Genomic DNA, 27,984 nt, shown 5'->3' on the forward strand with positions numbered 1-27,984 from the left:
TTCAGTGCAGTAGCTCAAATTTAGTTACTGATTTCTGAGCATTCTTTGTTAACATCTTACGATTTTCACACTACTCCAATCAGCACACATGACTGACTTAAAAAAAACAAAACATTACTCCGTCACTCATGTCATGTATCAAAAGCTAAGATGCAACTCTTTCTTTGCAGTGTTGTCTCACTGAGACAAGATTAGTGGACTCAAATGTGAATGAAACACCAGTCACATAAAATGTCATTATTATAAGGAAACTTTATTATTTAAAACTACAACAAAACACCAAAAAAGAAAGACATTTTAAAATATTGCACATGCAGCATATTTTACTGCGTTTTACACATCTCCTCTTGCTTTGGAGACTGTGGCCACCACTCCTCCGTTTTATTTGCACCCACAACTGCATCTGCAAAATACAAGACTTTGATAAGAGAAATGGAAACGCGAGCATCATATGTCGCTATCATCACGTCTGACTTCATAAAAGTGTTTGGGTTCCCTGCGGGGGAAAACGACCTCGAGCAGCACCGTGGATCTCTACATTGTTTATCTCATGCATGTGAATGCTGGTGATGTGATATAAAGTCCTCTCGGTGGTGTCACACTATTCTACAGGTGGCTGTAAAGTGCAAAGATTTGTAGCAATGTGTCAACAAAACCAATTTCAAGCTAGTAAACAAGGATGCTAACTAATGGCATAACTTCAACTCCTAATCTATGCATGAAACTACATATAAATGTGTTGAACTAAATAAATCGTATCCTTTCAAATATAGTTTTGCTGAATTTGTATTTGGAGTTAAAAGCCTCAAAACATCTGAACCACCAGCTTGCTGAGTTCAAGAAAAATTCAACATAAGAATCTTCACAGAGGCTGTTAATCCCTGCATTAGTTTTGGCTGTGTGGACCTACTTGAAACTGAGTTTAGCATCTCTTAATGTTGTTTTATCTTTTAAATATAGCTTGATTTTTTAAAAACATTCCTGTGTATATTTACTCCATCCACTCCTTGTAACTTTAAGGGGTAAATGAGCTTCCATATTGTTAGGTTTTTTTTTGTTTCAAGAAGCAGTCAGCCTGTACAATAACCCTATATTTATGTGAAGGATCAAAGAGTGGACTACTCAACTAAACTCAAATGTTGCTCAAATAAAAGATAAAGAAAAAAACAAAAGGTTAAACTAAGTCATCAGTTCAGGAAGTTGTACTTCAGTGCTGATTTGTGTTTTCAGTGAATTCCCATAGCTCCGTGCTTCTGTTAGTAAACCCTCAGTGACGTTAATTACAACCGTTACCCTTTTCGTCATCTGCAGTATCAGGAACATAGGAAACCTCTGGCAAAATAAACAGTCCATATATTCATGATGTTAAGAAATTTTAGAAGAGAGAGTCAGATTAATAAAGTGCAATACAGGTGAACTCTGGGTGGAGCTTACCTGGAATAATTCCAAGGCTGGAATTGTCAAAGAACTTCTTGGGACAGGTCCTGGAGAGCAGCTCTGAGCTTCCACCGATGTTGAAGAATCCACTTTTAGGAGAGTCCAGCAGCTTCCTGGGAGACTCCAAAGCCTTCCTCGGAGAGTCCAAGTTCTTCTTAGGAGCAACGGGACATTTTTTTGGCGAGCTGAGGAGATGGGAGGAGTCTGAGGTCATGGGAAATGCCCTCTTGGTGGGAGTGCAGGGGGATGACGGCTTGTCCACCTCAGCTTTGCTCTTCCCCTTCAACTTGATGGCTCTGCTCTTCCACTTGCTGAGTTCTGCCTGCTGACTGGACACCAAGCTGGTGAGACAAAGGAGGTCGAGGTCAGAGCTGATTTAAAGGAAAGAGCATACTATGAGAACTGTCCAAACAACTCAGCTTTTCAACCTGTAAATCTCTTTTTAAAAACCAACTGTTTTATGTCACGAGGTGGTGACTAAATGTGATATAAGGCTTGTGTTGACCTCACAGATTTGAATTATTTGGATTTGCCTTTATTAAAATGAAGATCGGATGACATTTAATGAAGAAAAACAAGATAATTCCAAAGGGTTCACCTACTTTTTCTTGCCACAGCTGAATTAAAATATAGAATCTTGAATCGGTTACCTCTCCAGCTCGGTGATTTTCAGACGAAGCTCTTTGACTTCCTCCTCCAGCTTTGCCTTCTCCAGCTGAATGCTGCTGGTGACCAAACCTCTGGGGTTGGTCAGTCTGGCATGAAGGTCTTTACCCTGCAAGACTGATTTCAATGAGAATATATTAGTTTTAATCTCAGCCTGAACATTTTCCCCCTGACACAAACCACTTCCAAACACATAAAAATTTAAAAAAAGCACACTGACAAAGTTGTCTTACATGAGTCCTCTCCTTGTTGTTGGGATTTCCTCAAAGTCTCCTTCAGCTTCCTCAGTGAGCTTTCCTTCTCATTCAACAGCATGGTCATCCTCTGCATCCTGAGAGACAGAACTCTGGTCAGAACTTCTGGTCATGAAACTGAGAAGAAAATCCTCGTTGCATTTTTCTGTCTTACAGGAAGAAAAAGGACAGCTAGGGAGGCCACCTTTCTACTCTAATGCATCATACAAGTGAACCAGACTCCCAGTAGGTCTTATGCTATGTGTACACAAGATGTGTTTTCCCACATGTAAACGTGACGCATCTGAAAATCGCCTGCATGGTGGGCATCTACTTGAGGCCAGCAGCTGGTGTTGATCTTGTGCAGACCTTCTTCTCTAACTATCCTGCCAGCCCGACTGGACAAACGCATCGACTCAGCTGTCTGCTCCTGGATTTCAAGCTGGACCAATATGACGACTCGGCCACAAATTTTCTCTTTTATTACGAAATCAATTCGACAAAAAGTATTTCTGAAAGGATTTCAGACGAGAAATAACCTGTGCAGTAGCTGAATCTGTCCTCGTTTTAGTTCACCAACGGCCAGTTTAGACGTTTGACGAAGTTTCGTGATGTGTCGGACCTCCACACGCCACATCGAATTTGCATTAAGTAGAAGTCCAGTCCACTTTACGCAAACAATCTGCGGACAGCTCTGGGGAGATGCACCGGGTGGCAGCTCGAAACGCACCACAAAAGGACCAGTGTGCAACGTGGTGTGTTTCACATAGACAATGAATGGGATATGGGAAATTGGCGGATCTCGTGGACACTCAGCTTTAGTCAACAGGAACATTTCTAACGTGATCTTCTCCATCCAACACATTTTCAACAAGAAAAGCACTCAGAGAGCACAACACTCCACCAAGGCTGCTCAGCTCTTGTACAATTTCTGACGGATAAGTCTGCAACGTTTGATTTGTAGTGGCATCGCAATCATGTGATCGTCAGCAGGCAGCTCATGTAGTGTTCACTTGCTGTCATAGTTATAATGACGCTATCTCACAACGATACAGAAATCTTTAACAAATCCATGAATCCAGACTATAAGCCGCATCACTGCTAAAATCTAATCAGTTAGTCCTTGTGTCATTTCTGACCTTTCCTGAAAATTTCATCCAAATCCGTTAGTCCATTTTTTGAGCAATGTTGTGCACAGAAAGACAAACAGACAAACATACGCCCATCGTCACAACTTCGCCGTGTTCTTTGGCAGAGTAAAAATACGAAAACAGGAAGAAACTGTTAGAATGAATCCAAAGGCCTCTTACTCTTGTTGGTGCTCATCAGATGCTGAAGTGAGCTGCACCTCCATTTTCAACAGTTTGGCCTGAAGTTTTTCCAGTTCGACTGCAGTAGGCGGGGCTTTTTTCTGAACCAGAAAAAGATAAGTATTATCAATGCTTAATAACAGACAAAAGGAAAAAAAAAAAACAGGAAAAAAGACTACAGACTGTAATAAATTAGCTGTAGTGTCAGCTGTAACAGACACCACTGTCAAGTCTGTTAGAATGGTTTAAAAAAAAAATTAAATGTTGAGACAAACCTCAGAATCCCGTAGCTTGCTTTTAAGGGCTTGTATTGCGTTTTCTTTCTCCTCCACTAGTGCGCGGCTGTCCTGTAGTTCAGTCTGTAGGAGCTGTGTGGTGTGTTTATGGGTGGACACCCTGTTGTTGGCTTTGATCTGAGCGTCCTCCAGCTGCTCGTTCTGTACACACAGAGCCTGAAAACAAAGAATGTGTCACCATTTGCTAATAAGAAGGTTGCTCAGCTATCCTGAAATAGACCTACTGTTTGTGAAAAAACAAAAGCGGCCGACATGTACTCTGTAAGCTACACTTTCCCAGTTCTCTGTACTTTCAGACTTCCATATTTTATCTGTAGCTTGAGGACATAACTTAAGCCTATTGGTTCTAACTGAAGACGTGAATCAACCTCATAAAACCCACATAGTGCATTTGTTTGGAACTATTATGGGGCAGATTAATCTACATTTGGTGGTTCAAATATAGTACAGTATGTGAGATCATTATAAAGAAAGAACAGTGCTCACTGATGTCTTTTTGGACAACAGAAATCCAAAAGAGATATTGGGTTGAGAAAAAGCACCAATGACATGAGGATGGATATGAAATGCAAATGGAAGACATACTTTAACTTTTTCCTCTGCTTGCTGCAGCTGAAGAAGAAGTTGCTGGTTGTCCTTCAGCAAGGAAACCTCTGTTTTCAGAGGAGCTCCCTCCAGTGCTTGCAGCAGAGTTGAATTTTTGCTTTTCTCCTCTCTAAGCTGAGAATCGGCCTGATGCTCGAGCTGCTTCAGCTCTGTAAACAGACTGTTCTGCTCATCAGTGATGCCCTACAAAAGGTGAGTGGAAAGAAATGATCGGAAAGATGACAGTAATGTAGTTATTATATGGAAAACGGTGACAATCCCAACAACAAAACACAGCGTAAATGTATGATAAAAAGCCACAATAGCAAAAGATTTCACTTTTATACCATTTCTCGAGAGTTTGATAGATTGTGGTAAGCAACATAAAATCGAACATCTTTGGGAGGTGGAAATGACAGAAGAAAGCGTTGAACTCTACCTGCAGACGCATCTTCCAGCTTTGTGTCACTGCAGATCTGCGCTCCAGCTCTTGGCTCAGGATGCCGTCCAGCCAACTGAAGCTGTCTGGCTGATGGGCGATCGAGGCCTGCAGCTGTTCCTTGAACTTCTCTCTCTCCCGGATCTCAGCTCTCCGCCCACTGACGTAAGAAGCCAAGTTGGTCTCGAGCTTCTCCAGAACGCTGGCCATTTTCTGTGAACGCAGCAGAGTCATCATAAAGCTTCATTTACGGTAATGATAAAAAGGTGGATCTATACTGAAGAATACAGCCACATTAAATCCAAAGGTCATGAGGTTGAGAAACAGGACCATAATGAAATGTCTGTCACTGAATCTGCCTCATGTTTTTTTATAGTCACTCCTCATAAAGTGATTTTAACATTATTTATGGTGGTCAATGATTCTACTCCTGTCCACAATGCAGTCTGGACATCATCCTTGTAAGAATGTTAACAGATCTCATATTTTTCTTCATGAGAAAAGCTGCGTCTATGATTCTTGTTTTACATTTGGGCTACGTGAAATTAGATTTTTGTGTGGAAATACAGGAAGTCAAACATTTCTGCCAGTATGAAAAAAGTTGGACTTCAGGTATATCTGGGTGGGGTCTATGTAATTGCTGTTGTACTGTAACATACTGCTGTGCTGTTGAGTTCCTTTCATTGTGGCTGGATTTGACTATGGCACAGTGTCAATGTGAAAAATATACAAAATTAGCTTGGAGTAGTTCTTGTCTCTAAGTTATCAGTGGATGTAAAGTCTAACTATCACTGGATCAAGGTGATTCTGAGGAAAATTTTAAAACACAAAGACTCTGACAATTCTGATGCCTGTTTTATGCAGATGTCTGGACGTTTCTTGTACAACATCACCAGTGATAGTGACACTCAGTGATATACAGTGTATACAGATTTGACTGAGTTATTACTGAGAAGTAGTATACAGTTTAAATACATTGTTACTGCCTCTCGTCTCCTTGTCTGTGCCCAATCTTTCATTCTCAGAACATACCCCACTATATTCTGTAATGTCATATCGCTTAAAATGTTGTTCCAAATGACAAAAGATTACAAAGAAGAACAATGACAAAAAATGCTGTCCACCTCCATATAAGTATTAATCTTGTCTAAACAGGGCTCTAAAGAGACATACTCACCTGCAGGTAAAGCTGCCTCTTGTCCAGCAGCTCAGGGAGTCTGTGTTCCCACGTTGTCTGGTCCTCGTCTTTGACAGAGTAGGCGGGTGCCTGAGCTCTGCACAGCAACGTGTCCTGCAGCCGCCTCTCCTCGAACACGGCCAAATCTTTCTTCACCAACTCCTTAAACATTTCCCTGTAGCGCTGTGCTCGCGCATATAGTTCCTCCTGGAAAAGCAGGGAGAAGGAGTCTCCAGGTAAATTTGAATCAATCCAGCAACATATTTGTGAAATTCCAAATGTAAAAAATATTATATTTACTTGAGTTTTTATTAGACTCTGGACAGTTGCCTGTCCCTGCTGACGGACAGCGGCGTAGGCATCGATGGTGGGTTTTGGAAGAACGGTCAGATAAGAGGACTTCAGGGAACACTGCACTCTCAGGGCATTTTCCAGGGCTGCAGAGTTATACTTGGAACAAGTGTTGATAAAGTGCTGGAATCGTCCAAAGGACTCCTACGATGATATGAGTTCAGTAGTGTCAGAGTTACAATAAAGCAACGGTTTCAACAAATGATTAAATAAAGGAAGAAAGACAGGATTGCGGTGCTACCTGAAGCTGGTCAGTGGAGTTCTGCAGCTGTGATGACATCATCTCCTTGACTTCAGCAGCGCTCTGCTGGGAGGCATTGAAGTGCTCTCTCAGAGCTGAGATGGTTGTGTTTGCTTCACTTAGCAGCTGAAAGGGGAAAGAAAGAGAAAAAACTAGAAATATATTCATCTTTAAGCAGATGATAGTCTTTTATACAGTCTGCCTTTTCTTTTCTGTATATTTGTTCTGAATACCGATAAGACGGGATGCGTTTTATTCTTACTAACCCATTATTTCTGTCTTACACCTTCCTGACATCCATTCATAGTTTATAATAGTAAAGAAAGTGAAGTAGTTTGGTCTCATAAATATTTGGGAAATTGGGTTGATAGCAGTTTCCAAAGATAAAATGTGTTTCTCAAATATCAAAATCATGCAAGAATTCTCACAGACAGATTTTGTCTGTACTCGTCAGTGGAGATGCTAATGACTCCGTCATAAAGCACCGTTAAAAAGTTTATCATTGATTTGTTATACAAGAGATGAAGATCATGTAGTAAGATGTTCATCACTATGAGCAAGTAGAGAATTACTTACTCTCAAATTTTAAAAATAAATGTCTCGTCAGCGTAATCATTTCTTTCCAAAAATAAAACTCCGAATTAAAGCTGATCCAAGGACAGGCTTAGTCCCACCAGAAGTTTATAGAGAACTTGGAAAGATTGCCTTCCCAATACTTTGCATTATATCACTGCAATCCATTTCAAATGACTTTAAAATTGAACAACGGAATTCAGTGGATGAATTTAAACTTTTGAATGTAGAAATGTTCTGTTTTTCAGTCTGCATTTGGATCTTGATGATTAAATAAAAGTTCTTAAAACTAGAAAAAAATACCAAAGGATAAACAAACAGCTTCTGTACACGTCCACAAACCTGCTGTGAGGCCTCTGCTTCAGCTTTGGCCTGAGCTTGTCTCTCCTTGTATGCTTGCATTTGATCCTCGAGCTTCTGCACCTGAAACAATCGACAGTGACAGGTCATACTGAACAAACAGAACCGGTAATGTTAACAGGCATAGGGGGCAATTTGGAAAACAAAATCATGACTGGAATTTTTCTGAAAGTGGAAAGAGGGTCATGTATTCTCTCTGAGGTTTTCTTTTCTTTTTTTTTTTTTACATTAAACAATTACCATTAAGATGACAAATTAACACACATCTAATGCAAATAGTTTCTTTAGTTAATCTGTCATGGTCAAGTTTAGTGTTTATTTACCAGACTATGGAAGTTTTAAAGCACAGTATCTATTTGTGAGCATAAATTAAACAAATGAGATACTATGTAATGAATTGGGGAGCTTTGGTGGGTGATTTTTTTTCCCCCCACTTTGAACAAAGCCAAGTTATCTTTCACCAGTCTTTATGCTCAGATAAGCAGCTTCTCGTGGTCCCTTCATAAATGTAAAACAGATACAAGAATGTCAAAGTCCAGAGAAGCAATTAGGCCGAACTATGGACTTACTTCTTGTTGCATCTTCACCTCTCGTTCTTCACTCTCAGACTGCTGCAGCACATTCAACTGCTCCTGCTGGTTCAACTTTGTCTGGATGGCTGAGATCTGTAGTTGGATGAGAGGATAATGTTTTAAATTTTTTTTTACCAACATATTAAAGTGCTTTGACGCAGTGTGCTTTAAGTTACTCTGTGCACAAGTATACCATCTCCATTTTTTCCTCCAGCTCTGCACTGAGCTGCTTCTTCTCCTCCCTCAGCCCCTCCAGAATCTCCTGCAGCTGATTTCTCTCCTCACTGAGAGACGTCACTCTGCACTGCAGCTCCTCCATCTCCTCTTTGGAGGTGTGAGTGTTTCTTTCCTTCTCAGACAGCAGGGAATCTCTCTCTGCTTCAGTTATTTGCAGTTTCTGTGTTAGAGTTCTTATCTGTGAAGAAGGCAGGAGTTATTAAGATCATTCTCGTGTCTCTGAAAGTCAAATTGTGCCTTAAAACTGTATATAATCCAAAATTGTATTACAACTTCTATTGGGTATCCAAAGTTTTGCAAACCTCAGCCTGTAGAGATGCCATTCTGTCCTCCAGCTCTGCACTGAGCTGCTTCTTCTCCTGCTTCAGGCTCTCCAGTAACTCCTGCAGCTGATCTCTCTCCTCACTAAGAGATGTCACTCTGCTCAGTAGCTGCTTCTTCTCCTCTGTGGAGGTCTGAAGACAGTTTCTCTCTGCCTCAACAATCTCCAGTTTCTCTGTCAGATTCTTTATCTGCAAAGAAACAGAATGTTCATCCTGCTATAACGACAGGTTTCTCATAAAAGCAAATTCATGCTATTTACAAAAGAGATAAAAGACACTAACCTGCTCCTCAAAGGAAACCTCCTTCTCCCGATTTAGTTTCTCCAGATCAGAGTTGATGTTCTTCTGCTGCTGCAGCTCCTCTTGGACTGACTGCAGAAGCTCTTCCGTAGAAGACCGCTTGAGAACAAAATGTCAAACATACGAACATGTCACCACATCAGGAGCAGATAAAATAGGAAAGTGAAAATAATATGACAATATATTAAAAGCTAACTAACTGAAATCCCTTACAAGGACCAGTTTTCTCACCATATTTACGTTGTGCTGCAGATCATCTTCCATCTGCCTCTTGTGTTCATTAACAGTCTGCAGAGAAACATTCAGCTGTGCAATCTGTTGTTGCAGATATGGATTCATTATTCATTTGCATCAGTTCGACCACAGAAACACAAATGCTTTGTTAATGCTACATAACTTAAAGAAAATTTTGAATCGAGTTCACCAGATGTATCTGACTGATGGTCTAAAGCAGGGGTGTCAAACATGCGGCCCGCGGGCCAAAAATCGGCCCTCCAGAGGGTCCAATCCGGCCCGCAGGACGACGTTGTAAAGTGTAAAAATTACAGGGAAGACATTAACTGCAAATTGTAAATTTGTAGAACTGTAAATTTAAAATAATTTCCAGACCATGACAAGTTGTTTTGATCAAAAAGTACAATACAAGATTGCTCATTGTTTTTTTTGTCATTTTGTGCCTTATTTTGTTGGCTTTTTTTGTCTGACTTTTGACGTTTGTCTCCTGTTTGTCATTTTGAGTCTCGTTGTCTCTTTGTGTTTCCTTTTTGTCTCGCTTGTGTTGTCTATTTTTTTGTTGTTTTGTTCCATTTTTTGACTCATTTCTGTACAATTGTGTGTCGCTTTGTAACTTTTTTGTCTTTTCATTTTTTTCATTTTGTGCATAAAGCAGTGCATTCCTACTAAAAAACGGACAATAAAATTAGACACATGGATGTATCCATTTAGTTCAACGAGGCCAATAAATCTGCACTGGGGCCTTATGATTAGTGATTAGTTCTTCATCTGTGTGCATGTCTGGATTTTGGTTCAAACCTGCTTTACCACAGTTCTTATTATGCATAAACCAATGTGTGCATATATGCAAACAATCTTAAGGTACAGAATTAAAGCAATCCACCACAAACCTCAGTCTGTAGTGATGCCATTTGGTCCTCCAGCTCTGCACTGAGCTGCTTCTTCTCCTCCCTCAGTCCCTCCAGAATCTCCTGCAGCTGATCTCTCTCCTCACTGAGAGACGTCACTCTGCACTGCAGCTTCTCCATCTCCTCTGTGGAGGTCTGAATGTCGGCTTCCTTCTCAGACAGCAGACTGTCTCTCTCTGCTCGCATATTCTCAAGCTCCTCAGTCAGCCTCTGGATCTATGAAGAAATAACCAACAGTGAACACACATGCAATTTTAAATAGCCAGCATAACGTCAATAAGACTATCTGTGTTTAAATGAGCCTGCTGACAGATCAAAATGTGTTCAGATAGTGATGAAATTATTCAGTCAGCATTATGCAGCAGGTTTATTCTCCTCCGAGTATAAAAATGCAGTCTTACCTGGTCTTTAAGCTCCTGTATCTGGAGGATACTGTCTGCATCATTCCCACTGCTTGCTCTGCTCTCAAGCTCTGCCTTTTCACTTCTCAGCATGTCGATCTCCTCTTGTAGAGCTCTGATCTTCTCCTGAGATGCTCTCAGCTCCGCCTGATTTTCGATCATCTGAAAGATTGATTACAAGTCATTTAAAAGGGTGAGTACAATAGCAGGTTAAACTTTTACACATCAATAATTAGGTAAATCTTGGAAATAACATGTTCAACTAACACATAAGTGGAGCAATTGTGGTCATAAAGTTAAAATCTGAAAGCTGTTTTCTCTGACCAGAGAATGAAACAGAATGAAAAATTAATTAGAAAAAAACTCACCAGTTCTACATTTTCTTGGCGGTCTGACTCCAACTGGGTGACTTCCTCTTTAGTCTTCTCCAGAAGCTCCTCCAGCTGTTGGATCTAAAGCACAGCACAGACATACTTTTACACTTCAGTGGCTCAGAACCGAGAAATGCAAATAATGGAACACGCTGCCTTTTTATTTGCTTAAAGATTCTTCAAGTTTCAGAAAATGCAAAGAAAGAGGATACTGAAATTAAAACAAAGAGGAGTAACAAAGTGGTGTGATCAAACCTGCAGAAGTCGCTGAGTTTCCTGTTCTTCTTTCAGCGAATGTGGTTCGGAGCTGAGCTGCTGCTGTAGATCGCATTGCATCTAAATGGCAGAGAGAGAACAATGTGACCTCAGTTTGTTCTGACCTTTTAAAATTGTGACTTCATGAGAATAAATTACATCAGTTGGTTGATTATATTCCTGGAATTATGCAAAATTAAAAAGTCTGATTTTAAAAACAGAACTGTGGATAAATTATCACAAACTGCACTTAAGGTTTTGATATTTGATTGTTTCATATATAAATACAACAGTAGTATAATCATGAGATTAACGTGGAGTTTAACATGAATGTAGCCTTCTGCAATTCATATTCACTCTGTTGAACACCACTTTGGCCCTACAACTGTGTCCTAAATCACTTGTTGAACTGTTTGTTGATTCTTTCTCTGATTCACTTCATAGACTTTTTCAAGTATTCTATACCACTGTTGGACTCTCGGCTGCCAGAGTAACACCTAAAATCAGATTGGTTGTACTTGGCAACAAACATTAGGTGTCAGATTTGCAAAAGTGTCGAGTACTCAAACACAGCTGCTTAAAATTCCAGGATGCCAGAGATACTTATTCTTGGAAAACATGAACAGATCTTAGTGAGAATGACTGGGGCGATACCGGAATCTCAATTTACAATATTTAGTTGAGGCTTTTACCATCTCCATCTTGTCCTCCAGCTCTGCACTGAGCTGCTTCTTCTCCTGTCTCAGCCCCTCCAGTGTTTCCTGCAGCTGGTCTCTTTCTTCACTGAGAGACGTCACTCTGCACAGCAGCTTCTCCATCTCGTCTGTGTAGGTCTGACGGCTGGCTTCCTTCTCAAACAACAAGGCATTTATCTCTGCTCGAGCACTCTCCAGCTCCTCAGCTAGTGTCTTGGTCTGTTGAAAAGGGGAAGATCCTCGTTTAGCAGTCAGAACACTGAATTTAAAAGGTCAGTCAGTAACATACTGCTTGAAATCAGCCTCATTTTGATCACTGAGTTTCTTTAGATCTGATTTCTTAGGCCTCTGCTCTTGGAGCTTCCCTTTAAAAGACTGTAGGAATACAACCGATTTCTGCAAATTAAAAACAAGGCTACGAGGTACAGTACTTCTGCAAATGGACACTATGTGTACAGGTTTAGTAACAAACCTGTTGTTCTAGCTGAGCTTGGCCTTCTTGGCTTGTTCCTTCAGCTGTGAGGTTTCTTTCATTCTGTTCTTGGATCTGCTCTTGAAGTGACTGCACAAGGCTTTGAGTCTCAGTAACCTATAAACAAGGAAATGAAAATTTTCCAATTAACTCATTCAAGAAGAAAAATATATTGAAAACTGTGAGAACAAGGTCTTTAGCATCATGGGCAGAAATATCACACTGAAACTCTCAAACAACCACATTCGGTTCGACAGGAAAATCCGCTCACCATCTCATTGCTACGCTGCAGATCGTCCTCCGCTTGTTTCTTCTGCTCAGTGATGGCCTGCAGAGTCGCCTGGAGTAGCTCGATCTGTGGAAGAAAATAACCACAATCCATACTAAGCGTTGTTCAATCTGGCAGGTTTGAAGGCTGCTGCTAATCATTATTCTTATTTCGTTTTAAATCAAAACTTTCCTGTTTGAAATGGCTTTCAATTTCGATCTGCAAGGTAACATTTTATTACTTTTATTTCTTTTACATGTATATTTTAGTGCTGTTTATTTATTGTCTTATGGTATATTTTACGGGCTGCACAGTGGAGTGGTGGTCAGCACTTCTCGACTTGCAGCGAGAAGATCCCTGGTTCGTGTCCCGGCCTTCCTGGGATCTTTCTGCATGGAGTTTGCATGTTCTCCCTGTGCATGTGTGAGTTTCCTCCGGGTACTCCGGTTTCCTCCCACAATCCAAAAATATGCTGAGGCTAATTGAGTATTCTAAATTTGCCCGTATTTGCGAAAGTGATTGTTTTTCCTGCTTTAAGTTACTGTACTATTTTTAAGTTACTTTCTTGTTTTTTTTACTGTGAAGCACTTTGGTCACCCTTTGGGCTGTTGTAAAGGGCTATACAAATGAACTTTGATTGATTACTGTCAACAAATCCTAGACAACAAACCAACATTGTGTGAGGCAGTCTCTAAATACTTTCTGATTCCTCAACTCAAGTTCATTGGCGTCAGTTTTGGGGAATTGTATTTTTATAGCTCAAACGAGCTGATTTTCAAAATGAGCTGATTTTTTTTTTAGCTATGTGTAGTTGTATCAAGCTTTGGATACAGATACTTGTCACTAGGTGTGAGTTTTTGATCTGGACATGAAATCTGCAGACAAGAGGAAAAATACAGAATATCATGAGCCGTAACTAGTTTAACTGCTGTCACCTCTTGCTGAAGTTGGTTTACTTTCTCATCATGTGCTTGCAGATCCAAGGTCATCATCTCTGGCTGGTAAAACCCAGTTTGTGCTTCTGCAACCTGCAGAAAAAAAAAAAAACTTTCATTTTATCTTTCTGGGCAGAGTGAGTAGATTGGAAAGGAGTAAACATTTCATTTAAAAAAAAAAAAAAAAAAAGACATTGATAACAAACCATCTCCATTCTTTCCTCCAGCTCTGCCCTGAGCTGCTTCTTCTCCTCCCTCAGTCCCTCCAGTATCTCCTGCAGCTGATCTCTCTCCTCAGTGAGAGACGTCACTTTGAACAGCAGCTTTTCCATTTCCTCTGTGGAGCTCTGAGAGTTGGAGTCCTTCTCAGAGAGCAGGCTGTCTCTTTCTGCTTCAATGATCTGCAGTTTCTGAGTCAAAGTTTCCATCTGTGGATCATTAAAGTATCTCTTTAACTCCAGTTGCAGCTTAAACTGTTTAGAAGTCTGATACAACTTCTGCTTTGCACAAAAAACGTTTGCAATCACACAGAAGAAGCGATGGCACAAACCTTGTTGTGTAGTGATTCCATCTTGTTCTCCAGCTCTGCTCCGAGCTGCTTCTTCTCCTCCCTCAGTCCCTCCAGTATCTCCTGCAGCTGATCTCTCTCCTCAGTGAGAGACGTCACTCTGCTGAGCAGCTTCTCCATCTCCTCTGTGGAGGTCCGAGTGTTTCTTTCCTTCTCAGAAAGCAGATCATCTTTCTCTGTTCGCACACTCTGGAGCTCCTTAGTGAGAGTCTCCATCTGTCAAATTGTGAATTCATGTCAAAAACAATCAGGGTTTCTCCAAACATTCCAGACAATTTTACCTTTGATGAATGTAGGACTGTTAAGGGGAGAACACCTGCTGGTTTTGTCAGTAACTTTCCCCATTCTGTACTATTTAAAATGTTTCTTCACTTATATCTTCAGTGCTACATAGAAGCATGACAGCCTCCTGGATAACACAACAACCCTATGGCTTTATGCTAGCCTGGAGTTTTTTGCATCCCGGCTTTCGGAAAAATTACTTCTTTGTCAGCGTTGCTCGACACAGCACTGAACCCTACAATTCCAGATATTTTCTAACAGTGTTGACTAATTTGTACCAATGCTTCAGACAGGAAATAACAGTCTATTTGTCAGTCTTGAAAATGGATAGGACTTTAATTTCTAAATCCAGAGGAATAATTCTTTAATCAGAAACTTAATTCAATTCATGACCCTAGATAACCATAAAATACCTCAGGTCAGCAAAGAATGTTTAGTCAGACTTACTGTTTGCGGAAAAAATAAAGAAGAAAAAAAGATTCTAATTGTTGAACAAAAGTATGAATAAATCTTAATTTCAGTTTTTTAAAAGAGCAAGATCCGACTTATTGTAATCACAAGGTTCCATGTAAAATTCAGTTTTTCAGAAATGGCATCCCATTTTCCCCGATTCATGTGAAATTCTTACTTGTGTTTGCAGCTCCTCCAGTTGCGAGCTCATATCGTTTGGAGGTCCATCCAGTCTGGGCGTCTGTGCAGTCACCAGCTGTTTGATCTGTTCTTTCTGCTTGCGATTATTCTCCAGGGCTGTCCTCAGGTCCTCCTGATTCTCAATCATCTGTGAGGGGAAAAAGAAATTGATTTATAGCTATGACATGCAGACACAATAACAAACCGCAGCGGCCTGTTACGGCCGACGGAATTGAAACATTTTAAAAACTTGCTGCTGGATAAAGCACTTGGACGCCAACTCACCAAGTCCACATTCTCCTGCAGGTCCATCTTGAGCTGATCTCTCTCTGCAGTGAGAGAAGCCACAGTAGAGAGCAGACTCTCCACCTCGGCTGGAGAATGTTGAGTGGCGGCCATTTGGTGAGTTTCCATCTCATCTCGCACACACTGCAGCTCCTGTGATAGTCTTACCATCTGTTTATATGGTGAGATATCCATGTAAGTATTAACAATTAAAGATTAATTTAAAAAATAAATGAACAATAAAGTACCAGTGCCAAACGCTCACCCGTTCACTGAAATCAGACTCTTTCTGCTCGTGAACTTGAATCAGATCTGAGTTTTTCTGCTTCTGCTGTAGGAGTTCATCTTGAAGAGACTCGAGAAGACGTTCTGTTTCTCCAGCCTTGAGAAAAAAAAACAAAAAGCAAAGCAAGGGAAAATCTAAATAACTGGATCGGAAGTTACAAGAAACAAGAGTTGTGACACGTAATAGGATGGCAAAATGTTGAAATATTTGGACAAAAAGTACAAAAAACAACCAAAAATACACTCATATGAGTTAAGTTACATTGAGAGAGGATGAAACCATGGTCTACTTCACATCAATGAATGTTAAGGGGATATTCACGAATAGTTGTCATTTTATAATTAATAACAGAGCAGTCACTCACCTTCTCCTCATGTTCCTGCAGGTTCATCCTGAGCTGGTCTATCTCTGCAGTCAGAGATGTTACAGTAGAAAGCAGCTTCTCGGTCTCCTCTGCAGAGCTCTGAACACCAGCACTCTGCTCAGACAGGAGAGTGTCTTTCTCAGCTTGCGCACACCGAAGCTCTTCATTCAGCTGGTTCAGCTACGGAAAAAACAAACAAAAAGAACATTTGACTTTAAAATAAAAAAAAATCAAAATAGTTGTCCATTATCTCTATGTTGATAGACTCATGGTGCAGCTCTTATCTACGGCTGTAAAAGCAACTATCATTAACATACTTGGTCTTGAAGCTCTTTGTTGATCTCTTCCTCGGTTGCTCTGGAAACCTCACTGTCAGCAAACTTCTCCTCCAAATCCTTTATCATTTGCTGCATCTCGTTCAGCTTTCCTTCCAGTGATGCTCTCAGCTGGTCACTCTCTTCAAGCTAAAGGGAAGAATTCTCATAAGCCCAGTGGTATCTAATTTCGTTACAGAAATAAGCGATAAAACTGCAGTGGTATGTGCTTTGCTATTGCTATACTAATTTAAGCATAATATGATGCTACACAAATGCCTTGACAATGTCAAAAATGTACTGTTGAGAAGTTACAACTGAAAGCATTATGAAAAATAACCACTATTAACAAATACTGTCAACTCTTATCACTATCGAGCCCCATTCAGCCTCGCTACCCCAGATTTCTTTTCATCTGATTAAATACGAATAAGAGAGACAGTAACTACTTAAATTACTGTCAGTTACTATCCTAATGGCAAATGGAAGATAAATCAGTGTTGAGTCTCAGCTAACAACAGCAACATCAATCAAAGCTTTATAATTTGAATGTTAACCTTCAAGCTCCTCTCTTCCATCGAGGCCATGAGCTCGCTCTTCTCAGCCTCATGCCGCTCCAGCTCTGAGTGAAGTGAGTCCAGCTGCTGCGTTACTTCAGCACACTGTTGCCTCAGTTCAGTCTCTCTCAGTGCAGCAGCGCTCAGATCTGCTTGGATTCTCATAATCTCATCCTGAGACGTCTGCCAGGAGTTTCTGAGCTGCAGAGCCTCCTCCTGACATTGAGCTTGAACTGAGAGCAGGTTGTCCTTTTGAGTCTGAGCAGCATGCAGCTCCTCAGTCAGCTCACACACCTGAGACAAAACAGAATAAAATCGCATGATTACTTGCATATTTAGCCAAAGCTAAAGTAGAGGACGCTTGAACGACTTACCTGCTTCATTAAGCTGTCCACCTGATCAGGAAGAGTCTTAAATGAAGCCAGCTCCTCCAGCTGAGCTCTGAGAGTTTCTTCTGCTTCATGAGAAGCTGCCAGCTCTTTATTCAGACTGGCCACTGTTCTCTCAAGCTCCACGCTGTCGATGAGATCTGGAAACAGAGAGCATTTTAAAATTCTCATCCGATTTTACAGGCTGAATGTCTGCACTCCAACAGCTGACTTGTATCATATAAACACTTGGAGTTAAAACCTACTTTTAGGGACTTTGCCATCTAGCAGAGTGGTGAGCTTGGTGTTCTCATCAAACGCTACATTAAGCTCCTTTTGAAGGTCAGTCTGCATCTTTTTGAAACGTGTCTTCTCTGTCTCAAGTTGAAATCGCAGGCTGTTCACTTCTGCCTCCATCCGTTCGTGGTTGGCAGTCAGGGTCACCTAGAGGGGAGATCATGACAACAACAAAGCAAAAAAAGTTACTGATAGTGGCCTTGCAATCACTAGTACTCATGTAACACATAAGAAGAATAAATATAGAAACACATAGCTCCTAAAGGCAGACAATATACTAAATATCTGTCACCATTTTAGCGAAAATTTAAACTAATTTAGCCACCATTTCATCATATTTCTTATTGTTCTTTGTGGCTGTTGTGAAAGTCTTCATTTGAACCAAAAAAAAACCTGAAGAGGAATCATTCATCTACTTCCAGTCCACCTGGTATGGGTCATTTGTGGTGAGAATTATCAAAAGACTGACAATTCCTCTGACTTCAGTATGAATTGAAAAGCTAAACTGACAATCGTGGCTATGATTATTTAGTTACCACGATAACCAGTATGTATCAGTCTAATGGATGTTCTGATAGTTTGTGTTGACACTGACTTACAACAAATACACCAAGAGGGGTAAACATGATCTGATGTAAACCGACAGGTAATTCACTGAATGGATACTTTTAGTGAGTGTCGTCGTACAGAACCAGCTCTACATGGCATCACACTGAGAAAATCAAAACAAGAGTTGATTCCAGTCAGTTGTGACAAATCTTTTTCATTTTGTGTTGTGTTATTTTCTCTGGCGTCACAAAGACCTCACCAAAATATTGCCGATTGTAAACATTATTAATGGAGAGTGAACACGAACCGAGGATGTCTGCTTTTACCAAGCAGTTAATAAGTAAATAAGGCTTATTGTGTTGTAATTGTCATATAACAAAACACAAATCACTTCACACAACAACAAAAAAAACTTGGCTATTTGGGGCTACCTGCTCTGTGGTTGCTGCATTTTGCTTTATTCTTTTTCATAAAACAAATACAAACAATCAGTTTAAGCCCAATTTTTATTCTCTGCTTTGTCATAAAACTGTAAGTTAATCATAGCTTTTGTCTTTGAGCTAAATAAACAGATCCACAAAAGTCAAAGTGACCCTTGATTTAACATTGCTGACAAACTGAAATTTCTTGACACTACACAGATTAATGATCAAAGCTCCATCTCTCTTATGCAACAAACATGCACACACACAGAATAGCAGAAAGCACTCCCTTTCTGTTTAAGTCAGACACTTAATTAAACTACGCACAACATTTTAACTGCTAAGCAGAGTATCCGATTACAAAAGCAATAATCCCACTTACATTTGTTTCCTCAAGCGAAATTTTCTGACTGCGGAGCACAGCCCATTCCTTCTTTGTGTCTCGGCTGAGCCCCTCTGCATCGTCCAGAGAACGGCGAAGCTTCGCCACCTCCTGCACCAAGTCCTTACCGTTCTGCAAAGAGGAAACGCGATTCAGTCAATCGGCTTAATTATTTGATCACTTCAATTCCCCACAGTCTGTATACTTCAAGACAATACAAATCTGTGGAGCGCTTCGGATTCAACTACAAATCTGATACTGAATTCCAGGCACAAACAATTAGAATTTTATTGACCTGTTTACAGTATTTGCACCCGCAGTTTTCAAAACAAGCTCACTAAAATTTTCATGAATTAGGGTTGAGAGTTAGAGATGTTTCTGGGTAGTTTCCAGTTCTCACTTTATCATTACACCTCATTGCAAAGTAATGTGGTTATATCCAGTCTAGTAACTCGACTTCTGTTCATTCATTATTAATTATATACACAATATCGTACAAGCTGCTTCTGCAACACTGAACTTAAATACTTTTAAATAAAAAAAACAGTTATTAAAAAAAGACAAATGTGCATCAGTAATATCAGTCATTTTTTTTCAGGATTAATTGAGACAACACTTCACACTTAAACTTTCGAGGAACTATTCTCCAGAGACTGTGAACATGAGAATTTGTGATGCTGTTTGTAATGGTTTTTTTGTATGTTTTATCACATTACGTGACAGAAATGTTAACAAAAACAACTCACTATAGCCTCCCTGGGATATTTCATCTGGGCTCTTAGTTTACACACAACCTGGCTGAGAAAGTCCAGCTAACTGTAGCATCTGTCTTTTGCTGAAAAGTGTAACTTCATGTGGCACACTTAAGATTTTTCCAAGCAATGTGACAGCCACTTAAAAACATGATTGAATAACACACGTACCATATTCTGAAGTTCTTCTGCAAATTCAGTTTTCTTCTTCAGCTTTTCAGACATCACATCTAGTTTGTTCTAAAAACAAACAAAAAAATATCGTAAAACCAACTGCAACAGATCTCGGGTAGAACATTTTCAGTAGCTTAACATTGGTCAGTGATGTCCCCTTAAGATGTGAAAACAAAGTGGAATTATGAAAGTCAGAACTGTGATATAAGAAATGACAAGTAGATTCAGCTTAGATAAGATATATCTTCCATGTATTTAAACTGATACTTTGGTCACACAAAATAAGCTCCTTTTCAGATGAACAACCTAAAGAAGAACTCTGTTTCAGCATGCCATCTTACCTGAAGTTCCAGGCACTGGAGTTCAGAGGCTTCAACAGCTTTCTTCAAGCTAGATATTTCATTTTGCAACTCGTCCTGCAAGATCCCAGCAAAAAATTAAATGAACGCAGTGTCAATTGAAATTTAAATATATAATACACAAGGACAACATTCAGTTATGGAAAAGAATTTACAGTGAAAAAGTTTCCAATAAACTAGCCAAAGAAAACTAAAGCCAGTACAAGTGAACTTTTCTGGCCTTGGATCCAAGTACCTTAAGTACTGAGTGTGAGCAGAATGAAGAACTTTACCTCATTCTCCCTCTTGATCTCCTCCTCCAGCTGATTGAACTCATCCATCTCCCTCTTCTCCTCCAGCTCCTGGGACAGAGCAGCTTTCTCTTTCTCCAAAGTTTCAGTCTGCTCTATGAACATTCCCAGCTCCTGTTTCAGATAGTCTCGCTCGACAACCACCATGTCCTATAAATATAAAATAAAACTCATCGGTTTTAGCAACAGCGAACATTTCGATGTGAAATGCATGGCCCTAGAATTTTTTCCATCTCCAGCTTCTTAAATAAATGCCCATGTAAATCGAAATGCAAACGTTACACCTTTGGTCTTGCTGTGTTTTGTGCAAAAAGTATATGAACCTCAACCCATGTTAACTTTACCAAGCTTTTCCAGATGTAATTTGGATGCTTTGCCTTCAGAAATATGGTAGGTTCTCCAACTGGTCTGACTATATAAAGATATGTTTGAACAGGCTAAGCGGTGAGCCTGAGCCACAGCCTCATCCAGCATTACCTTCTCTGTGGCTAAAGTTTCACACAGCTGGATGGTCTCAGCAAACTCTTTTCTCATCTGGAAAACAAGACATTAAGATTAGGGCTGCAACCAGTAGAGATAATCAGAAACAAACAGGACATCAAAAGGTGCTTTTCTCATAACTGCGGATCTCTCCTGACACTTGGAAGCCACAGAGCAGTTCTAAAAAGAGCATTACCTGTTCATCTGTCTCAGTCTTATTGTGGCTCTGTTCTTCCAGTTGTCTCTCCAGGTCTGCCACCCTCAACTCCAACATCTCCACTTTCTCCATGGCCTCCAGCTTCTGCTGAGCTCCAGCTTCCAGCTGCAGCTCCAGCTCTGCTGCCTTCTGTTCTGTTGTTAGTATTTTCTCCAGAGTCTCCTGTCTCTGTTGAGCCTCTGTTTCAAGCTGCAGCTGCAGCTCTGCCACTCTTTCTTCTAATGTTTCTGCCTTTGCCATGGCCTCCTCTTTTTGCTGACTCTCCATTTCCAGCTGCATCTCCAGGTTGGACACTTTCCCTGTAAGCTCCCGCATCCGGTCAGGAGACACAAAGTCTCTGGGACTGGAGAAAGATAAAACATAGAAATGACAAGTGTGAACAACTACAAATACGTCAATAGCAGGGTGTATTTTCACATACAGCGGATTCAGATTTACATTAAGTGGACTATACATACATAAATATAGCATAGAGAAAATAAACTCATTTGCACATTGTAATGGCAAAGAACAAAAAGAAAAAAAAACAATGCACCATTTTGGAGTCCAGGATGATGAAGGCTGTCACTATGAGGTGAAGGCTAAAGACGCCCCGCAGGCACGTTTGAAAATGGTCTAACTCTTCATATACGTGTCATGCCTGGGGTATTAATTAAGTAAAAACAATGATATCGGCTCAAACATTCACCTGTCTCCAAAGCTTCGAACTGTCACAGAGCTCTGACTTATATCCATGTCATCTGATGGCTCCTCAGGAATCCCCCAGTGAGAGTCAAAGTCTTCCTCCTCTGTTAAAATATAGCATGCATTAAACCAACTATGAGACAACACAGTTCCTGCATGAAACGGAAATTCCACTTAGAATTCCAACTTGCAGTTTGCATAAACATGTATTTTTGAGCTACCTTCACCCAGCTCCATCAAACAAGAGCGGTCTGCTTTCCTCTTCCGAGGCCAAGGATCTGCAAAGCTGAGGTTAGACGATTCGTCGCCACAGGTGGATGGACGGCTGAGTCTGACCATCTTTCCTCCCCACGTAACCCTGCGTTTACGAATCTTACAGCGGAAGAAGACTCGTTATTACAATGATAAGGCAGAGAAAGCCGTGCAGCTTGATTTCCATCATGACTACCTTATGTACAGGGACCAGGTTTGAGCTGGTGACAAGCAGTTTAGTCAGGTTTTTGATCCTGTCCTCTTGTTCTCTCTGGAGCTGATCCTTTTCTTGAAGCAGCTGGGAAAGAACCTCCTTCTCCGTCGCTGTGGTCTGCGTGACTGAGGAAACCTGCAGATCATGCATAGATGAGTGTGCAGAAAGTGCTGCTGTGATGAAACGCGCAGAGACAGGCCCAACAGAACATGACTGAAGATAAAAAGTAGTGGTACTTGCCTCTTGAAGGCGTCGCTTGAGGTCCACAATTTCATTGCGATACCTTTTGAGCAGAGCCCCATCATCTGACACCTCGGTCACATGAGGGTCGTTTTTCATTTTCTTTGCTGTGCTGGCAAACTAACAGAAAGAAACAAGCATTTTGTGAATTTAACTTTGATTTGTCAGTTTCCATTTTTGCTCTGATGGTGCACGTTTTTAATTTTCATAACTTTCATTCCACACATCAATCTGCAAAAGCTTCATTTTAAATGTGCAAACCTTATAAAAATGTACAACACGATTTTACGTTGGTGTAAATAACTACAACAACAATACAGAGTCATAGCACTGAGGTAAGATAAGATAAGATAGACTTTATTAATCTCACAAAGGAGAAATTTAACATTACAGGGCTCTTAGAAACTATTATTATTAAGTGTTCAACAAGACATACACTACCGTTCAAAAGTTTGGGGTCACTTAGAAATGTTTTCATTTTTGGAAAGAAAAGCAGTTTTTCCAAAGAAGATAACATTAAATCAATCAGAAATACAGTGTAGACATTGTTAATGTGGTAAATGACTATTCTAGCTGGAAACGACTGATCTTTAATGGAATATCTCCATAGGGGTACAGAGGAACATTTCCAGCAACCATCACTCCTGTGTTCTAATGCTACATTGTGTTAGCCAGTTGTGTTGAAAGGCGAATTGATGATTAGAAAATCCTTGTTCAGTTATGTTAGCACATGAATAAAAATGTGAGTTTTCATGGAAAACATGAAATTGACTGGGTGACCCCAAACTTTTCAATGGTAGTGCATATCTGCATATTCCACCGACCTGCAGAGTGCTCAGCGTCTCATCCAGAGCGGCAGCAGTGATGGTGCAGATGATGACAGTTTTAGCATTTCCACCCAAAGAGTTCTGGAGGATACGGGTTAGCTTGCTGTCTCTGTAGTTTGTGAAACCCCTGAAGAAAGAGATAGATATTTAAGAAATGGCAGCAGAGGCATTCAAACAAGCAGTGAATGTCTAATTTTAAATCCGGTTTTGTTTTTTGGTGGCAATGTACACATTTTTTCACTCTTGGATGATGGATCTAAATGTGTGTGATTCCATGCTGGTCTGAAGCCATTTCAAACCAACAACTAAGACAGAATATTCATTATTAGAAATGGACTTTTGGGACTTGCTTGGAACTTGTTGTTCTTTAGTTACTGGATGTATGGATATTATAATTGATAGCAAAAACTTGAAGCTTGTTTACATCCACGGCAGGCCACAAGATTGGAAGCAACTTTGATTTTCTGTTCACAATGCTTTTCTTAAAAAGGTAAAAATTAATTTAAAAAAAAAACTGTATAAATTCAACAGATTTTGGGATGCATTTACTGCAGGATTAGACGTTCCTTTCATTGATATTCACCATTTTCCTCAATTTACCTTTAGGTATACATTGGAGTTACCAGACAATTGCTGAATAAATGTTAACAAAAGAAGGGCTTAGTTTTAGAATTGATCAGATTTCCAAGAGTCACAACTTGAGTGCAAAAGTAATAAAAACAATCACAGTTTGCATTCTTCACTTTTGCTCTTTGGCTTTTGAGAGTCTGCAGACAAAATAAATCTCAACTGTGTCCATATCTCTGTAACTACCTCAGAAATAACTAGAAAGAAACAGCTGAGTAAAGAAACTAGAGTACAGATACAAATACCTGATACTTAAAGTATAAATGTATTCTGATGAGTGACTCTTGATAGAATAATCATGTTTATTTTGTTGCGAAGTATACCAATGAGACTTACAATTGTTTCATACAAATTTGATCTTGCTTTCAAACTTTTGGCCTGTAGAGTACGTGGAAAAGTCATTGCAATATATATGTGGGTGACTCTGTGTGTGTGTGTGTGTGTGTATATACATATGTGTTACATGCCCATTATTTACTCACTTCTGGTTTTCATCAGTGAGTTTCTTGATCACCTGTCCCAGTATGAACAGACTGCGATTGATGTTGCAACCTTCTTTGAAACGAGCACCTGGGATATCAAAAAGGAAAAAAAAAGTGTTATACTGTAAGTTGAGTAGACTCTGTAGCATACACTTAGTGAACTCTAATTAACATTATATCAGGCTTTTTAAGCATCTCATGTGGCTTCCATCATTTAACTAAAACAGCCTGTGGAGTCAACTGCACTTTACCTTCTGCTCCGGTTTGACTTGCTCTCTCTGATCCAGCAAGATCAACTAAATTCTGTGGACAAAGCAAAATTACTTGTTACTGAATAATCACAACAATGAAAATAAGGATACAGACAGCAAGACAGAACCAAAGTTTACGCAAAATTAGAAAATAAGTCAATAATAATAATCTAGCTTACCAAGTGAGACACAATAATGGCTCCGTCAGCATTTTCCCCGGTTACTGGGTCGCTCCCTTCCCTGCTCTCTAGGATCTGAACAAAAGAAAATTAGAAAACATCCCGATTTACAGAGAATCCTACTGCATGTAGGCTGCATGTTGCTTACCATACGGAAAATGGTGTGTGAACGACTGCTCCTCTGGTTCATTTTTGTCTTTCCGTAATGGCGGTTTTCTGGAGGGGAACAATGTGCAGAAAAAAAGACATTTTAACATACAGCTCATAGTGCATATCGAGTAAGAATCCATCAAATAAATCATTTCAAATCTTACTTTCTCCTTTCCGAATCCATGCCAGGGCTTGTGCAGGAGACGTGACGAGCTCCTCAGTCAGATCAGCCACATAGATGTTTTTCTAGACACAGTGATTAACAATAATTACAACAAAGACCATGTTAAACAGCAAAGCATTTTTGCCCATTCAATGCGCCTAGACTTTGAAATACCAAGGAGCCCGCTTACATTGATTGTCTCTCTGATTTCCAGAGGTTTTCTCTTCCAGCTGTCTACAAGCAGATCAGTCACAGTCTCATTGTAGATTTCCATGTAGGACACCCTGAGCAGAAATTCCTTCTTTGGATACTTGTGGAAAAAGAGAAGCAGTTGTTTGGAAAAAACATGTGACTAGACAACAAACCCAGGCATATTTCAAACACGTGACACAGTTCTTACAGATTTAATGGTTTGAAAGACGTCTTCTACAGCCAGAGGTATCACTCCAGGCATATGGTCACTGCCCATCATGGTAAAGGTCTTTCCAGATGAAGTTTGCCCGTAAGCAAATATGGTTCCTGTGAAACAAGAGCACAACAGATATAGAAACAAAATAGGAACATCGCAAATACAATGAGTGGGATGGGACAACACATTCGCATAAAATGTGTCAGACTGCGTGCTCTTCCCATTGCATACCATTGTAACCTGCAACGGTGGAAACAACCAGAGGCTTTGCAATATTCTGGTACAGCTGACTGGTTGTTTCTTCAGAAGTGAACACTCGGTCTGTGAACAACAGATGGAGTAAGTCAACGCATAGTACATTTCTATTACTATAACTCTAAACTGAATATCTAAAAAAACACAACAAAATATAGTTAATCTCTACATGTTGAAAATCATACCAAAACTGAAACTCTTGGTGGAATTTCCGTCATCAATCTGATGAATTGATTTCTTATCAGCTTTCCAAAACAGCTGGACGGGCACTGCATTCTCTGATGTAGCATTTTCTTCCCTGTACAAAGAGACACATGTAAGAAATTTGTGGAGACATCAAGAGACTTTCTGGAAATCTTGAAGTGGCACAATTCCACATTGCTCTGTGAGAATTCATTTGTGGACAACTTCTTAAAACACTCATGATGATTTTATGAGCAAGCAATGGAAGAACCAGCTTAAACAAACACATGAAAACAAATACTTCTGTAGTGAAAAGCCTCTAGTTTAGGTGTGTGAATGGTCTTGATATCCAAATGCACAGTGAAAAGACAGAAAGATTTTACTAAAGACCTACACGATTAAAAATTATGTCCATATCACTGCACTTAGGACATATGCCTATGTACATTTGCCAGACCAATCATTCAGTATTTCATGCAAGTAATTCCTTCTAATCTTTTTTATTTCAAGTCTGAAACCATGCAATTCTAGCAACAGGAGGGTGATGTCTGGGGTCTCCGAGGTGGCTGACATCCTTTGGATTTGACAGAATTTCTTTACCAGCTATTGGTTGATTGCCATGACATTTGGTATTCATGTTTCCCTCTGGATGAATTGCAATGATCTAGTTGGTCCCCTAACTTTAAATCTAGCTTCATTGTGAAATCAAAAATGAAACAAAGAAGCTCAAACAGGGGGTCCAAAAGTCTGACATCTGTTAAATTTCGAGGATTTGGAAACATTTCAAAACACTGGTGCAACACATTCACACTATTCAGCCAATCAGACGTCCCCTCGACCTCAATTTGTTCAATAATAGTATGATTGAAATGATGTATTTCAAATTTTTATTGAATGGGCATTGGTATTCTATGGAGTCTATGTCAGCAGGTCCCGATTAAAACAGAAAGAAGCAGGAACTGTACGGTTAATGTACTTCAGGTTTGTTTATTCATCAAATAACATGTCGTCAGTTCATGAGAGAAGAATGTTAACACATATCACAGAGTTTTCTCATACTGTGTAGGCCTTCTCATGGCAAACAAGGCCAATCAATTCAGTCAATTATTGTAGAATTATAATAACTTGAATAATGATGCAGTATTTGAAAACATGTCACTATTACCACAGCTGTGAGCATTTAGCACACAGAGTCTACAAAAACGCAAGTCAGGCTTTGAATGTTTTAACGGCCAACTGGCATTCCAATGAAAAGTTAGCTAACAGCTACAGCACTAGCTTACGATAGTAAAGCACAAGAAAGCTAAATGTAAGACGGTACTGCCAACGTTACACAGAATAATTCTATATATATTTTAAAAATTTCCTGTCAATAACGTTTAAAACAACGACAAACTATAAACATTACTTCAGCTAAGTTAGCTAGCAATAGCTTGAGGTATAGTGGAAAACATAGTTAACTGTCTGTTAGCCTTAAACTTACCTCGCAACAAGCGGACGGACACGAACGCAAACTTTTACCGCCGATTCTTCTGTCATTTTTCTTGAATTTACTTGTCTTATCCGACAGAAAACCGAAAGTTAAATTAATACATTTCCAAACCTAAATACGTCTCAGGCGGACTGGCAGTCAGTGAGTGACTCCCTTTGCGATTTCAAATTCTGATACTTGAATCTGATTGGTGGACGTCATCGAGCGGATCGATCCATATACGGAAATGGTGAGGGGACCATCAGGTTACGTTTTGGTTGTGATTGTGATTTTAAAAAATATATTAACAAAATGAATGATAAAATATAGTACATCTGGATATGATGCTTATGTGATAGCGGATATAGGATATGAGCTGATA

At 39.9% G+C, this 27,984-nt stretch overlaps 1 protein-coding gene across 2 annotated transcripts; it reads right to left on the minus strand.

The window, feature by feature from the left end:
- Positions 1-234: 234 nt before the first annotated feature.
- Positions 235-27,952, minus strand: cenpe (centromere protein E). 2 transcript variants are annotated; one of them, XM_051960840.1, is made up of 56 exons: positions 27,615-27,952; positions 26,134-26,246; positions 25,925-26,014; positions 25,685-25,803; positions 25,475-25,594; positions 25,286-25,367; positions 25,120-25,187; positions 24,972-25,046; positions 24,793-24,844; positions 24,542-24,629; positions 23,430-23,559; positions 22,606-22,725; positions 22,348-22,500; positions 22,121-22,271; positions 21,904-22,003; positions 21,195-21,558; positions 20,996-21,052; positions 20,501-20,668; positions 20,211-20,285; positions 19,867-19,935; positions 18,944-19,075; positions 17,560-17,737; positions 17,300-17,454; positions 16,926-17,219; positions 16,372-16,518; positions 16,055-16,234; positions 15,670-15,786; positions 15,405-15,575; positions 15,118-15,267; positions 14,190-14,423; positions 13,846-14,067; positions 13,640-13,732; positions 12,708-12,791; positions 12,437-12,553; positions 11,962-12,183; positions 11,270-11,350; positions 11,012-11,095; positions 10,644-10,805; positions 10,225-10,458; positions 9,332-9,388; positions 9,083-9,199; positions 8,780-8,989; positions 8,434-8,655; positions 8,238-8,333; positions 7,651-7,731; positions 6,736-6,861; positions 6,444-6,638; positions 6,144-6,350; positions 4,967-5,179; positions 4,528-4,731; positions 3,922-4,098; positions 3,647-3,747; positions 2,337-2,434; positions 2,088-2,220; positions 1,435-1,778; positions 235-403 (listed from the first exon to the last, which is right to left on the minus strand). In XM_051960840.1, the coding sequence occupies exons 1-56, from the start codon at positions 27,668-27,670 to the stop codon at positions 324-326; spliced, it is 7,968 nt and encodes a 2,655-aa protein (XP_051816800.1). In that variant the 5' UTR covers positions 27,671-27,952; the 3' UTR covers positions 235-323. The 2 variants fall into 2 exon arrangements, with proteins under 2 accessions (XP_051816800.1, XP_051816799.1); XM_051960839.1 differs by having other exon boundaries at positions 9,332-9,415.
- Between the last annotated feature and the right edge of the window lie 32 nt (positions 27,953-27,984).

The sequence above is a fragment of the Acanthochromis polyacanthus genome, chromosome 16 (assembly GCF_021347895.1).
Source record: "Acanthochromis polyacanthus isolate Apoly-LR-REF ecotype Palm Island chromosome 16, KAUST_Apoly_ChrSc, whole genome shotgun sequence".
Lineage (NCBI taxonomy): Eukaryota > Metazoa > Chordata > Actinopteri > Pomacentridae > Acanthochromis > Acanthochromis polyacanthus.

Excerpts from the sequence above, each read along its gene's own strand:
- cenpe (XM_051960839.1), bottom strand. The coding sequence starts at position 27,670 with ATGACAGAAGAATCGGCGGTAAAAGTTTGCGTTCGTGTCCGTCCGCTT. Across the intron at positions 12,184-12,436 it reads AAGCTCAGCTAGAACAACAG|ACCAAGACACTAGCTGAGGA; the intron begins GTTTGTTACTAA and ends CCTTTTCAACAG. Across the intron at positions 4,099-4,527 it reads AAGCAGAGGAAAAAGTTAAA|GCTCTGTGTGTACAGAACGA; the intron begins GTATGTCTTCCA and ends CTTTGTTTTCAG.